At 37.6% G+C, this 14,761-nt stretch overlaps 1 protein-coding gene across 2 annotated transcripts in view; it reads right to left on the minus strand.

Moving 5' to 3' along the window:
• The window catches only part of LIN7A (lin-7 homolog A, crumbs cell polarity complex component), a 155,660-nt gene extending 154,913 nt beyond the window's left edge, over positions 1-747 (minus strand). Inside the window, exon 1 of one of the 2 annotated variants that reach the window (XM_010383672.2) lies at positions 341-747. In XM_010383672.2, the coding sequence (XP_010381974.1) occupies positions 341-422 (82 nt within the window). In that variant the 5' untranslated portion in view covers positions 423-747. The remainder of the gene's footprint in view (positions 1-340) is intronic. The other variant, XM_030939925.1, reaches the window with a different exon arrangement.
• Between the last annotated feature and the right edge of the window lie 14,014 nt (positions 748-14,761).

Below are 14,761 nucleotides of genomic sequence, written 5' to 3' on the forward strand. Positions count from 1 at the left end.
CGAGCCCCTGGCGCCTAGCCGTCCCCAAGCAGCCGCTCCAACAAAGCCAGAGGCCGGGAGACGACCCGGCGAGGGACTGGGAGTGGCAGCGGGGACCCTAGAGCCAGAAGGAGGCGGCCCCTCGGCGGGGCGAGTACAGTGGGAAGGGGCAGCGGGGATGTAGCGGGGAGAGAAAAGGGAAGAAAGTGTCCTGCTCTAGGCGCGAACGTCTTCCTGGCTCGTCCTCGCTCCCCTTCTTCCCCGGCCCGAGCGCGTCCCGTTTCCCGGTGGGAATTGGCAGGCGGGGGAGGGCGGAGGGGAGAGGGGACGCGGTGGCCTGGCTAGCGAGCCTCTCCCTTACCTCTGTCCAGGGTGAGCGGCTGGACCACTGTCAATGTCGCCATGTCTGCCGTGGGAGCCGAAGTGACGCTCGGCTTCAGCATCAGCAACCGCTCGTAGTGAGAAAAAAAGGAGGAGATTGGGGGCGGGGGTGGAGAGGGAAGACGGAAAGGAGGGGGAGGAGGGGGAAGAAGGAGGGTGGTGGTGGTGGAGAAGAAAGCTTGGGTGGGTTGGTAGCCAGATGGAGACGCAACTGTTCCGCGGCGGCAGATCTTTCAGTTGCGGTGCGGAGCTGAGCAGGTATCCGAGAGCGACTGCATCGCCGGGCTCTGGGAGGGAAGGCTCTGCCCTAGAACTTTGCTATTCCACCCCCAGGAGCACTGGGTGGGTGTAGCTGGCGGACTGCTTTCTTTCAACTTTCCACTCTAATAAAATGGTCAGAATATACGTGTGTACATGCGTGTGCGTGTGTGTCAGGGGAAGAGAGATGGAAAGGGGATATGGGGGAGGGAGTGGGAGATGAGTTTTCTCAGATTAAGAGAAATTGCCAATCCAATAATCCCATCCCCTTTCGAGAGAAAATGCTTCAGTGTCAGAAATGTTTGGGATGTAATTACATTTGCAGTTAATTTCTGTTGAAGTTTTTCGGAACGTTGACCTATAACGGCATATAAAGATAACTGACTAAAGGCCAGAGTTCCATCAGTAGATGTTCATTTAGGATCTGAGTATATTGCCTGGGGGAAAAAAAAAATAGCAAACCTCTTAAAAGTGCTTCAAAATAAAAAACATGTAGGTAAGTTTCTATCCCTAAGTTTTCTTTTCTTTTTCAAGTCACTCTTAATACATTACCAATTCAGTAAATGTAGCTCAGAAACAAGTAGAGTGTTCAGATTTTCTCCGAATTTTTTACATACCACATCTTGTAAACATGTCCCACTCCCGCCCAGCCACCCAACAACAAAAACTTTGCTCTTAATGTCCAAACTGATTTCGGTTGTCTATCACTTAGCTTGAAAAATATGTGCCTAGCACTTTTCATGTTGATTTCTAACCAGTGGATCAGAGATGCCACTTATTGATTGATTAACAAACATGCCAGGAATTGAGATAGAAGAGTTACATTGCCTTGTGCCACGCCTTGATTTAGGAGTTCAATTTAGTCTCTGACTTCCTGTAGCCTGTAATCTAGTGGGAGATGGTGTTATTAAAAGCTTGACTTTAGAGTCAGTTGATCAGGATTAAATTACAAGAGCCTTCAAATACTGACTGTGACCTCTTCGCCCCAATAAAAAGGCTACTTTCACTATCTTGTCATAGTAGGGATTCATTTCCTGACATAAAGAACCCTTCTATAAGCTGAATAGGGGTGACTGTGGGTGCAGGATTGGAAATGACAAAGCTGCCTCCATCTTGTTCCCTGTGACAGAGCTGAATTGTTTGGGCTAGCAATAAACTCTAAAAGGCAGATACTGTTTTATAGCAAAATATTTGCATATAATTGATGCCATTTTCTTCTGATTACTGATATGATTTCTGAAGGTCTTTTTCATTTTATAGTCTACAATTGAATCTGAAAAAGCAACATTTCACCAATGTGGGAAAGCCAAAGATAATTGACCATATATAGACTGAACAGACCCTAAAAACAAACCTAAAATAGTGGTTCGATATGCTTATTTTTATTTAGTATTTAAGGAAGAATGCTGGTCTTGACATTTGAGTCTCAGTTATGTGCTCTTCGGAAGTCACACAATTTCTCACTGATCCTGTTTCCTCCTCTATCATACAGTGGAAATATCATTCAACCTCACAGAGATTCTGTCATATGAGGAAACAAATTCTACCTGGCAATCTCACTGAGATTTGTGAGGGACTAATGGACTCATACATGTGATTGTGCTTTGAAAACAGTAAAGAATATACAAATTTATTCATACAAGCATACATCCCCTGGAGCCATGTGGTAAGCTCTGTGCTAGGTGCTAACCATGCAAAGATTAATGAGTCAGCCCACTCTCTGCCCAGTCTTGCTTGAGAGACGGTGAGCAAACCATAAACTTCTGTGCAGAAAGTACTCTAAGCATTATTGAAAGGAGGTGCTCTTGGAGGCCAGAGGTTGAAAAAGCAACTTTGGTTTGTTACCATTATTCACATGCCCTGAATTAAGCATCAGAAAGAAGTTGAGATCAGCTCAGTGATACCAGAGTGTGTTCTAAGCTTTTGCATAAAATTATTAAACCTCACTCAGTAACTGAGGATAAAAGAACATACAAATCCCTTGACTTCTAATGTAGTTATTTTGCAACATCCTTTATTAGGGAATATGTATTTAAGCAGCTTGATTCATCAGCCCAAAAGTCATAACTTGTACCTATTCCAACACAAATCCCTGATTGTGGTGTCAACGAAGGTAGAGTTCTTTTGTCTTTTTGTTTCCTGATGCATCCTCAGGACCAAACATTTCATAGCATATTTCTGGACTTATGCCTTGAGCTTCCTATTTGAAAATTTGCTCTGTCATTCTTTCTCTGTGTTGACTCTGTAGGGTTGTTGTTGCTGTTTTTAAATCAAGATTAAAAGAGAAATTAAGAGGAAGCATAAATCACCATAAATTCATCTGTTATTATTTTTAGTAGTGGAAAGTGCATTCCCTTTAGCTTATGTCTGCACAGGTATAGAAAATTAATAATAATTCATTATCCATTAGAATTTGTTTTTATGAAGAAATATCTCTCCAATAATATTTGTGAATTTCTTTTTGAGGCATGCAGGGATATACTTGACTTAGTCAAATGCCAGTTGCTTTGCTCTGTGTATTAACCTGAAAATTGTTAAAATATTTGTTAATTATGCTTTTATCTTAGCTATTTGATTACAAAATCACTACACTCTTTCATTAAATGATATGTAGAAATTTAGTTCAGTGGTAACTATATTTTCATGGAGTTAACTAGTTCAATAAATACTTAGTGAGCACTTATATGTGCCAGACTTGGTGCTAGGTTGGTCTCTCTTGCCCTTTCTTTCCAGCCCAGAAAAGTAGGTATTTTTATGCCATTTTGGAGATAAGTAAACTGAAGCTCACAGAGGTTACACAACTTGCTTAAGAATAGTAGCACCTGGCTTCACCTTCACGATCTCCTGTGATTTCCACTAAGAAACATCACACTCTGTATTTTTTGTTTGTTTGTTTTTTGTTTTTTGTTTTGAGATGGAGTCTCACTCTGTCGCACAGGCTGTGGCGTGATCTCTGCTCACTGTAATCTCCACTCCTGGGGTTCAAGCAATTCTCCTGACTCAGCCTCAGGAATAGTTGGGCCCACCACCACGCCTGGCTAATTTTTGTGTTTTTTGTGGAGCCAGGGTTTCACCATATTGGTGAGGATGGTCTCAAACTCCTGACCTCAAGTGATGCCTATGCCTCAGCCTCCCAAAGTGCTGGGATTACAGGCATGAGCCACCACTCCCGGCCTCATCACGCTTTATTCTATGTTGTTGAAGATTTAGTTATTTCAGCCTTTTATTTCATAGTTCCAGATAAGTATATATACGTATATAAAATCTTTTAAGAGATATATAAATATATATCTATTAAGATATATATCTTTTTTGTTATTATTATACTTTAAGTTCTAGGGTACATGTGCACAATGTGCAGGTTTGTTACATATGTATACATGTGCCATGTTGGTGTGCTTCACCCATTAACTTGTCATTTACATTAGGTATTTCTCCTAATGCTATCCCTCCCACCTCCCCCTACCCCATAACAGTCCCCTGTGTGTGATGTTCCCCACCCTGTGTGCAAGTGTTCTCATTGTTCAGTTCCCACCTGAGTGAGAACATGCAGTGTTTGGTTTTTCATCCTTGCGATAGTTTGCTCAGAATAATGGTTTCTAGCTTCATCCATGTCCCCACAAAGAACATGAACTTGTCCTTTTGTATGACTGCATAGTATTCCCTGGTGTATATGTGCCACATTTATTCAATCTTGTCTATCACTGATGGACATTTGGGTTTGTTCCAAGTCTTTGCTATCATGAATACTTCCACAATAAACATGTGTGCATGTGTCTTTATAGCAGTATGATTTATAATCCTTTGGGTATATGTCCAGTAATGCATTGGCTGGGTCAAATGGTATCTCTAGTTCTAGATCCTTGAGGAGTCACCACACTGTCTGCCACAATGGTTGAACCAGTTTACAGTGCCACCAACAGTATAAAAGTGTTCCTATTTCTCCACATCCTCTCCAGCACCTGTTGTTTCTGACTTTTTAATGATTGCCATTCTAACTGGTGTGAGATGGTAGCTCATTGTGGTTTTGATTTGCATTTCTCTGATGGCCAGTGATGATGAGCATTTTTTCATGTGTCTGTTGGCTGCATAAATGTCTTCTTTCAAGAAGTGTCTGTTCATATCCATTGCCCACTTTTTGATGGGGTTGTTTGATTTTTTCTTGTAAATTTGTTTAAGTTATTTGTAGATTCTGGATATTAGCCCTTTGTCAGATGAGTACATTGCAAAAATGTTCTCCCATTCTGTAAGTTGCCTGTTCACTCTGATGGTAGTTTATTTTGCTGTGCAGAAGCTCCTTAGTTTAATTAGATCCCATTTGTCAATTTTGGCTTTTGTTGCCATTGCTTTTGGTGTTTTAGTCAAGAAGTCCTTGCCCATGCCTATGTCCTGAATGGTATTGGCTAGGTTTTCTTCTAGGATTTTTATGGTTTTAGGTCTAACATTTAAGTCTTTAATCCATCTTGAATTAATTTTTGTATAAGGTGTAAAGAAGGGATCCAGTTTCATCCTTCTACATATGGCTAGCCAGTTTTCCCAGCACCATTTATTAAATAGGGAATCCTTTCCCCATTTCTTGTTTTTGTTAGATTTGTCAAAGATCAGTTGGTTGTAGATGTGTGGTATTATTTCCGAGGCCTCTATTCTGTTTTATTGGTCTATATCTCTGTTTTGGTACCAGTACCATGCTGTTCTGGTTACTGTAGCCTTGTAGTATAGTTTGAAGTGACGTAGCATGATGTCTCTAGCTTTGTTCTTTTGGCTTAGGATTGTCTTGGCAATGAGGGCTCTTTTTTGGTTCCATATGAACTTTAAAGTAGCTTTTTCCAATTCTGTGAAGAAAGTCATTGGTAGCTTGATGGGGATGGCATTGAATCTATAGATTACCTTGGGCAGTATGGCCATTTTCACAATATTGATTCTTCCTATCCATGGACATGGAGTGTTCTTCCATTTGTTTGTGTCCTCTTTTATTTTGCTGAGCAGTGGTTTGTAGTTCTCCTTGAAGAGGTCCTTCACATCCCTTGTAAGTTGGATTCCTAGGTATTTTATTCTCTGACGCAATTGTGAATGGGAGTTCACTCATGATTTGGCTGTCTGTCTGTTATTGGTGTGTAGAAATGGTTGTGATGCTTTCCTCATTGATTTTGTATCCTGACACTTTGCTGAAGTTGCTTATCAGCTTCAGGAGATTTTGGGCTGAGACAGTGGGGTTTTCTAAATATACAATCCTGTCATCTGCAAACAGGGACAATTTGACTTCCTCTTTACCTAATCAAATACCCTTTATTTCTTTCTTCTGCCTGATTGCCCTAGCCAGAACTTCCAACACTATGTTGAATAGCAGTGGTGAGAGAGGGCATCCCTGTCTTGTGCCAGTTTTCAAAGGGAATGATTTTTTTGCTCATTCAGTATGATATTGGCTGTGCGTTTGTCATAAATAGCTCTTATTATTTTGAGATACGTCCCATCAATGCCTAGTTTATTGAGTGTTTTTAGCATGAAGCACTGTTGAATTTTGTCAAAGGCCTTTTCTGCATCTATTGAGATAATCATGTGGTTTAACATATGCAAATCAATAAATGTAATCTGTCATACAAACAGAACCAAAGACAAGATATGTATCTTTTAAGATATATAAATATATAATATTATAAATATATCTTAATATATTAACACATGTAAAATATATTTAATACATATATGATGTATTATATATATACACACACACATCTTTTCTCTCTCTCTTTTATTTTGTGTGTGTGTTGACTTGAGACATACTCAAAGGGAGGAATGGATGAAGGGAAGTTAGGTCAAAGGGCAACAGAACTATGATACTGGTTCCATTCTGTATACATATAGGTTAATATTAGAACAACTGCCTATTTGATATATAAAATCTGTTCTTAGCAAAATCATTCAAAGCAATGTTAAGGTTGGTTTCACTTAATTGAATTTTTAAAAATTATATGACAAAATCAAAAGAAGGTTTGCATAGAGCGTTAGCATACCAAGGAAATGTGTTTAGTTAGATTACAAATGAAGTATAATGAGCACAGTTTCATATGAGAAAATAGCACCTTCAAACTGGAGTTATTTCAGCCTGGGTGTTAGAAATTGTTTTTGACTGATTTAAGATAACATGTTATCTTTCTTAATTCACACAGCTTTGTCAACATAGTACTAGATTAAGACGAAGTGCCAACCAATACTTTGAAATTTAAATATTTATTTTTTAAAACCCTCATAGAGTATCTTACATTTATTTTATCTTTATTTTATCTTTATATTTGTTTTGATAACTACTTATTTGTCTGCTCATTCAACAAAGACTTAATATACTGATTATATGCCAAGCACTATACTAGGCATTGGGGTATTGCAGTGAACAAGAAAAAGTTCCTGTTCTCACTTGTTTTATATTCTATAAGGAAGGGAAATTCAATAAACAAACAAGAAAGAGAGCAATTAGTGACTAAGTATTGTGCAAAGAATGAATAAATTGATGACTAAACTAGATCTAGAATAATGTCAGAATTACAAAAGACAGGGATAGGGAGAAGGGCCTTATAGGGAGCGGGAGAGAAAAGCCAGGGATGAGGGAGCAGGCATAGTGTGTATTTTGGTAAAATCGGCAGTTCATTTTGGAATATAATAAAAAAAAAAAGCCTAAAGAGAGCTATTGAGAGTTAGGTGGTGGAAGGTAATATAATTAATGAACAGAAATACAATGAACCTTTCATTAATTTCTTTGTGCCAATCATACAATGAAATGTACAAATGCAATCTATGCTAAGAAAAATATTTGCATCATAGCATCTGCATTAAAAATTGCTAACATCAGAATGAAGAGTTACTAATTCAGAGTTAGTTGTTAAAAAATTTTAGGATGAAATTAAAATATTAAAAGTAAATTCTAAGGGCGGGCATGGTGGCTCACGCCTGTAACCCCAGCACTTTGGGAGGCCAAAGTGGGAGGATCACCTGAGGTCAGGAGTTCGAGATGAGCCTGACCAACATGGAGACACCCCGTCTCTACTAAAAATACAAAATTAGCCAGGCATGGTGGTGCATGCTTGTAATCCCAGTTACTTGGGAGGCTGAGGCAGAATCGCTTGAACCCAACAGGCAGGTGTTGAGGTGATCTGAGATCACGCCATTGCACTCCAGTCTGGGCAAAAAAAAGCAAAACTGTCTCAAAAAAAAAAGCAAATTCTAATTATTATTATTTTTTATTTTCTCCAAAAGAAATAACACTTCTCTGTTTTCACATTTAGAAGTTATGCCTGATCCTTTAACAATGAAATTTAAATTCAAAGCTTAGTTTTTTCTTTTTCTTTATGCATCCCAAACTCATATTTACATCTCTCAGGAATGTCTAACAATACAAGAAATATTAGACAAACTAATTTTTAAAAGTAAAACAGTCTCTTCTCACATTTGCTCAGGAGATATTTCTAAACTATTAGAACTCACAAACTTTAACAATTTAAAAAACATCTTTATTACCATTGTCATCTAAACATTTTAAATATATTTAACATTGAGTAAAAAGTTAGGCTTTTGTCTAACAAATTAAGCACTTGCAATATGCTAGGCACTATTCTGTGCCTGGAACTTAGTTTTGATGAAGAGAGACAGACAAAATACAAATTAGCCAATCAATCAGATAATCTTAGATATTGATTATGACGAACACTGATGTGTTGAAGCCTATTCACACTGTATGTGAGACCCAATAATGTGCATTTTGTCTCAACATCACTTTCAGTTATGTCACATTGGTATCTTTTGATTGATCATAGTGGCAGTATTTAAACCACTGGGATTGGTAAATACTCTGTACCAATTTTTTTTTGTCCCTCTGGAAAGCCACTTGTTAAACATTTAGCAGCATACCACAAAGTATATGATGAAAATAAAAGAGGATGCTGTGATGAAATATACAACAGGGAAAGAGGCTACTTTTGAGTGGTCAAGGAAAAAGTCACATTGTACTTAATAGAACATTTTTTAAAATATCAAATCTGCACTGCACTTGATGTGTGTGTACTGACTAGGACACAGGACCAGGGATGAAGTTAGAAGTAGGAGACATTCATATTTTTATGGAGCTTAAAAAATAATTGGGGAAAAAAGCATAAAATTAATTACAAAATTATATATCAATAATAAATGATACTATAAATTTATATGTGTTAAAGTGATACAGAAATAAAAAAGGCAAGTGTGTATTGTGATGACTTTCTGGAGGCAATTTATGTTGACTTCCAGAAGAAACTTAGAAATATTTACTTTCTTGCATGTAGATAGGAGAATGTTTTACCTTTGAGCAGAGAGAGCTACTCTTTGCAACTTTGAATCAGAGGATTGCTAAGTAGACCAGGAACTTCTTTTTGTTTTTTTTTTTTCATTTCTGTGTTTGTTTTATTTTATTTTTATTTTTATAAACTAAAAGAAATCTAAGGAATTTCACAGAAAACTAAAGAAAGAGGAGGGGCATAATAGAGTCTCAATGTGGCTGGGGAGTCTTACCATGGTGAAGGAACAACACTGTCACCTGATACTTGGAAAGGACATTAATGATAGCTAGGACTTGTTTGTTTGGGACTCTAACTTTATTTAAAACCTGGTTACAATGGCTTTTTCTTGAGGAGCACCTCAATATCTGACTTCTATCCCTTTAAATATAGCTTGATTTATTCCTCCCACCAGCAAAATTTATCCCTAATTTTGATAGTATGGAATTAATTAAAGATATGAGGAAGAAACAGATGAACAGGCCGTCTTCAAATTCTTCACATTCTTACACTGTACAGTAATTGGGGCTAGTAACAGAATTTACTCTAAGTGTGCTGGGAAACATACATGTCAGTAATTAGCAAGTTTAAGAGCTAAATGCACCATTAGCATGGACAGCACATTCAGTAGAGAATTCCAAACTCCCTCTAGTTTTTATCCTCCAATGCTCTAATTTGAAGCAAAAATTGCTATAATTTTAGTTAGTTTATATTTAAATATCATCTTTCTGGGCCCAGCCTAAAACATAAAGTGCCCTTTTCTCAAAACTAATTAGGAGGATCAAATGATGCTCCTCTAAAACAGTTCCTTACTCTCAGTTTCTGTGTTTTCCTGGCCTGTCTGGTCCTGGAGGAACTCTTACACTCTTGCCCCTCAGGTAGGCGCTTCTGACCCTGTAATCTCCTTATGCTATTCCCGAGTCTATGCCATTACACAAGGCAGATCCACTTCTTGAAATGCAGTATCTCTGAGAAGTTTCCTCTTTTAAAGTTTTCTTAGTTTTACTTCTTGCTTAAAGCATATACTCACATAATAAATCCAGTTGTGACTTTATTGTAGTCTCTTAAGGATTTAACTAGAATGGGGGAAAATGAGGCAATTGAAAATGGTTTTAACTCTATATTAATATCTCAAGGCTCCTGTCACCCAGAATATTGCATAGGTTAATTGTGGTAAACCAACCTGAATAAATATTTTTATCTAGACCCCAAATCAAAGAAATCCCCAAAAAGTGGAGACAGCAAGCAAATCTCTGCCATCTTTATCAAGGTAAGATAAGCAAACAAACAATTAAGTCTTTTATAAATCTTATATATTCTTTCTCTAACAAGAGTTTTTGTTTTGGAATTTTTAACGTAAGACAATGCACGTGTCAAACAATTCAAAAGGTATTGCTGAAACCCACTCAATCACAAGTCATCAATGTTAAGAAGGATTTTTTCTGGGGTATATTTAATACCATATATATAATATGAAATGTATATAATGTATGTTATATGTGCACATATCTTTTTAAAATTCTAAGTAGAATTCTATACACTATATTTTGCATCTTTATTTTATTTTAGTGATATTTTCATATCAATACATATAGATCTGCATAATTCTTCTTAACTACTTCATAAAATTTCATCAAAATAGTCTCTCATAGGTGTACTCTCAGGTTGTTTCTAGGTTTTTGCTATCCCAAACAGGGCTATGAAAGAAAATCAGTCTTGTTTATAGCATCCTTATAAACATGAATTCCACTCAGTTATGGCCTTGTCGTTTTGAATAATCCAGTGCTAATGTGGCCATTTTCAATTTTGCGCTTCCAGATTATACCTGCGATGCATTTATTCCTGCTTCATTGTGTGCCTTCTATCATGTCGTTTGTTACCACTTATCTATAAAAATGTCATATTTAATTGAATTCATAAAACCTAAAATTATTAAAAGCAAAAAACTAGTCACCGTAGACTGATGACTATTTTTCCATTTGAAATATGTGGTATCGTACACTATCCAGATGACTATTCAGTAAGTCAAAAGATGATGACAATGATTTTCTACTAAGAAACAAATGGTATATATATCCGAAGGAAGATAAAAATTAAAAGCCTAAAAGTACCACTTTTTGCAGTGGCTCACGCCTGTAATCCCAGTATTTTGGGAGGCTGAGGTGGGTGGATCATGAGGTAGGAGATACAGACCATCCTAGCCAACATGGTGAAACCCTGTCTCTACTAAAAATTTTAAAATTAGATGGGCCTGGTGGTGCACACCTGAAATCTCAGCTACTCAGGAGGCCAAGGCAGGAGAATCGCTTGAACAGGGGAGTTGGAGGTGGCAGCGAGCCGAGATCGTGCCACTGCACGCCAGCCTGGTGACAGAGTGAGACTCCGTCTAAAAAAATAATAATAATAAAAATTGTATGTATTTGTCACGTACAATATGATGTTTTTAAGTATATGCATCAAGGAATGACTTATGTCTAGCTAATTAACATATTAAAGAGATGTTTAAGTACTTTCATTTTCAAATAAAATGACATGTTGATTCATCAACTGAATTAAAAAGCTAAGTACAACTTAAAACAATAAATACTATTCTTCCATTAAATTTTATTAGTAGTTAGTAATGCAAAGACTATTTTAAAAGCTAGTGCATATAGTGCTCTCTACTGGCCTTATCTTTATTACAACTACAATCACTGTCGAATTTGTAGTTATATAGGAACCATTATAAAAAACTTCTGTCTCCAAAGACTGATAGTATTTTAATTTTAATTTCTTTTTGTTTTCTCCTTTAGGGATGTGTGTGTATATGTATGTGCATGCATAAATATTCATTCTTGAACGTCTATACTGAAGTCAGTTGTGCATTCTGCAAATAAGTTGCTGGCATACATCACCACAAATAATCATGTAATAAAGAGAAAATACAAAAAAGATGGATGTAGAACAATAACCGAACTGAAAACATTATGCCTTACATAAATCAGTAGCAGCTACAATGCTTGCTTTTATTGTCTTTGGAGAAAACAAGTGGAGGCCTCCCAGGAGCAGAATGGGTGGGGCTGTATATTTAGGAAATCATGGTGGACAGTGACCACCATCATGAGCTCCTTCCTTTCTTTCCTCCAACGCTCCTTACTTCCTGCACCATCTTCTAAAGACTCCAAAAATCTTACTGGTGCTTTTTTAAAGCTTAGGAAAACATTTTGGAATGGTTATGAAAGACATTTGCTTCAGGAGAAAGAGAGACATTCTTCATTTATTCTATAATTTCATGTCTAGTTGATACTTAGTGGCACATACTGTGCTAAGCACTAAACATTGAGCAGTTTTCAAAACCACGAATACCTGACTGGAATTATTGGTATTTGTAGGAATTATTCCTCAATAATATAAATGCGATTGAGGAAAGTACATCGTGCAATGAGAAAGCCTATAACTGGTACATAAACCAATCTGGGGATTCAGAAAGGATATCTCCGGAGCAATAACATTTATGGCATAATGTGAAGAATGAGTATTAGATGTTAACCAACCAAAGGTGAAGGTTGTAGAGAGCATTCCAAGATCAGGTATCCTATGGGGTACCTTAGGCATGAAAGCACTTGGCCCTTTCAAAAAGCAGAAAGAAAGGTCAATGTGGCTTAAGGAAACAGAACCAAGGAATCTGTCAAGCTAAGGTAAAAATAACAGGTCTTGAAAGTCACATGAGGGATTTTGGATTTCATCCCAAGAGAAATGGGAAGTCATGGGAGTAGTCTTAAACAGCAGAATAAGTGAAATAAAGAGATTTGTATTTTATTTAATATCTGAATGCAATGTGAAGAGTGATCAGGGTGCAGGGAGTAGGTATAAATTAGCAGTGACCATTAAAGAGGCTATTCAGCAATCCAGGTGAGAAAGTACAGTGGTTTGGACTACAAAGATGGAATCGAAACTCAATGAAGTGGATGGATCCCAGAAATGTTTGAGGGATAACACCCACAGCCTTCGGTAAGATTGTATGCAAGTGGTAAAGGAGACAAGATATTTGAAAAGTGCCTCCAGGACTTCTGACATGAATGAGTGGATAAATGGTGGTAGGAAATATTGAAGGAAAAATTGGGAAGAAAAGTTAGTTTTCAACTTATGAAGTTTGATACCAAAGTTTGACACATTTGAGATGTGAGGAAACCACACAAAGAAAGACTACTGAATGGGGAGTGTCTCACACTAAACCCTTAGGAAAGCCTACATTTAAAGTTCATATAAAGGAAAAGGATCCAGGAAGGGAGAAACAAGAGGTAGAAGGAAAACTAAGAGAGATTGATAGCATATACAGCAAGGGAATACAAAAGAAATGGGCAATGTGTCACAAGCGCTTCTGAGAGAATAAGAGCCAACCTGAACAAAGACCACTGGATTTAGTGATATAAGAAGCAAAGCCATGTACTGAGACCAAACTAGGTCTGAGTAGAGTACAGAGTATTGAAATAAATATTGCATAGAGGTATTTTTTGTTTTTCTTTTTTTAAGTGTATATATATATATATATATATATATTGCATAGAGTTAATAAAAAGTGGATCGAGGTCCAGGTTTAATGAGTTTTTGAAGGATCTGCTTCACCTGAGTTGATTGATACTGCTTTGGCCATATAGGTTCTTCCACTCCCAATCCTCTTAAATGCCAAAATATGGACTCTACGAGTATCTTTGTGAATTATTTATTTTAATATTCCTCAAAGTAAAGTGTAACACTCTATAGTTCGGCTACTGCTTAGTGGCTTCAATTTCTCCATAGAGCACTGAACTGATTTGGAGCAGATGATCTTTCCCATCATGACTGCCTGACTGAATAACCATGGATGGAGGAAACCCTCATGACTCTGGGTAACTTCCTGGTCAGGATTTTCCAACATGGCCATCATTTTTCTAAAACAGTACACTGCTAATCATATATATATATATTTATTACTATTTTTTGAGACGGAGTCTCGCTCTGTTGCCCAGGTTGGAGTGCAGTGGCGTGATCTTGGCTCACTGCAACGTCCTCCTCCCGGATTCATGCCATTCTCCTGCCTCAGCCTCCCAAGTAGCTGAGATTACAGGCCCCCACCACCACGCCCGGCTAATTTTTTGTATTTTTAGTAGAGACGGGGTTTCACCATGTTAGCCTGGATGGTGTCGATCTCCTGACCTCTTGATCCACCTGCCTCGGCCTCCCAAAGTGCTGGGATTAGAGGCATGAACCACCGTGCCCGGCCCTATTTTTTTTTTTTATGATTAATGTTTAGTACGTGATTCTAGGCCTACTGAAATATTTGAAGCTGATTTTTACTTCATTTCTCTTTGATGTTACTTACTATGCACCCACATATGCTGATTCTGTCTTTGGTGCACACAGAGAAACAGCAACTCAAAACAAAAGAACAAAAATGACAGTCCTGATATTGACATATATATCATTGAACGAGTTGCATCCATCTGAACATGTTTCTCCAGAGTCAAGATAAAATATGAAAACATTTTTTGAGCCATAATGGAATTTGATACTCATTATGAGTATCAAATTTAACCAACAGTGGAAAATGAGATGAGACCCAGAGAAATTATATCAACTGCCCCACTATTCCTAGCTGGTGAGGAACAGGGCTCAGACTGGAACCCAAGTTTCAACCAGTCCAGTACCCTTTACATTACACTGTGCTATTACACTAGATTGTAAATTCCACAAGTAGAGGGACAATGTTTTGGTTGCCACTGCATATTCATTGCTTGGCATTTAACTGATGCCCAATAAATATTTATGAATAAAAGAATTAGAAGGCCAGCACAGTGACTCACGCCTGTAATCCCAGCACTTTG

The sequence above is a fragment of the Rhinopithecus roxellana genome, chromosome 10 (assembly GCF_007565055.1).
Source record: "Rhinopithecus roxellana isolate Shanxi Qingling chromosome 10, ASM756505v1, whole genome shotgun sequence".
Classification (NCBI taxonomy): domain Eukaryota; kingdom Metazoa; phylum Chordata; class Mammalia; order Primates; family Cercopithecidae; genus Rhinopithecus; species Rhinopithecus roxellana.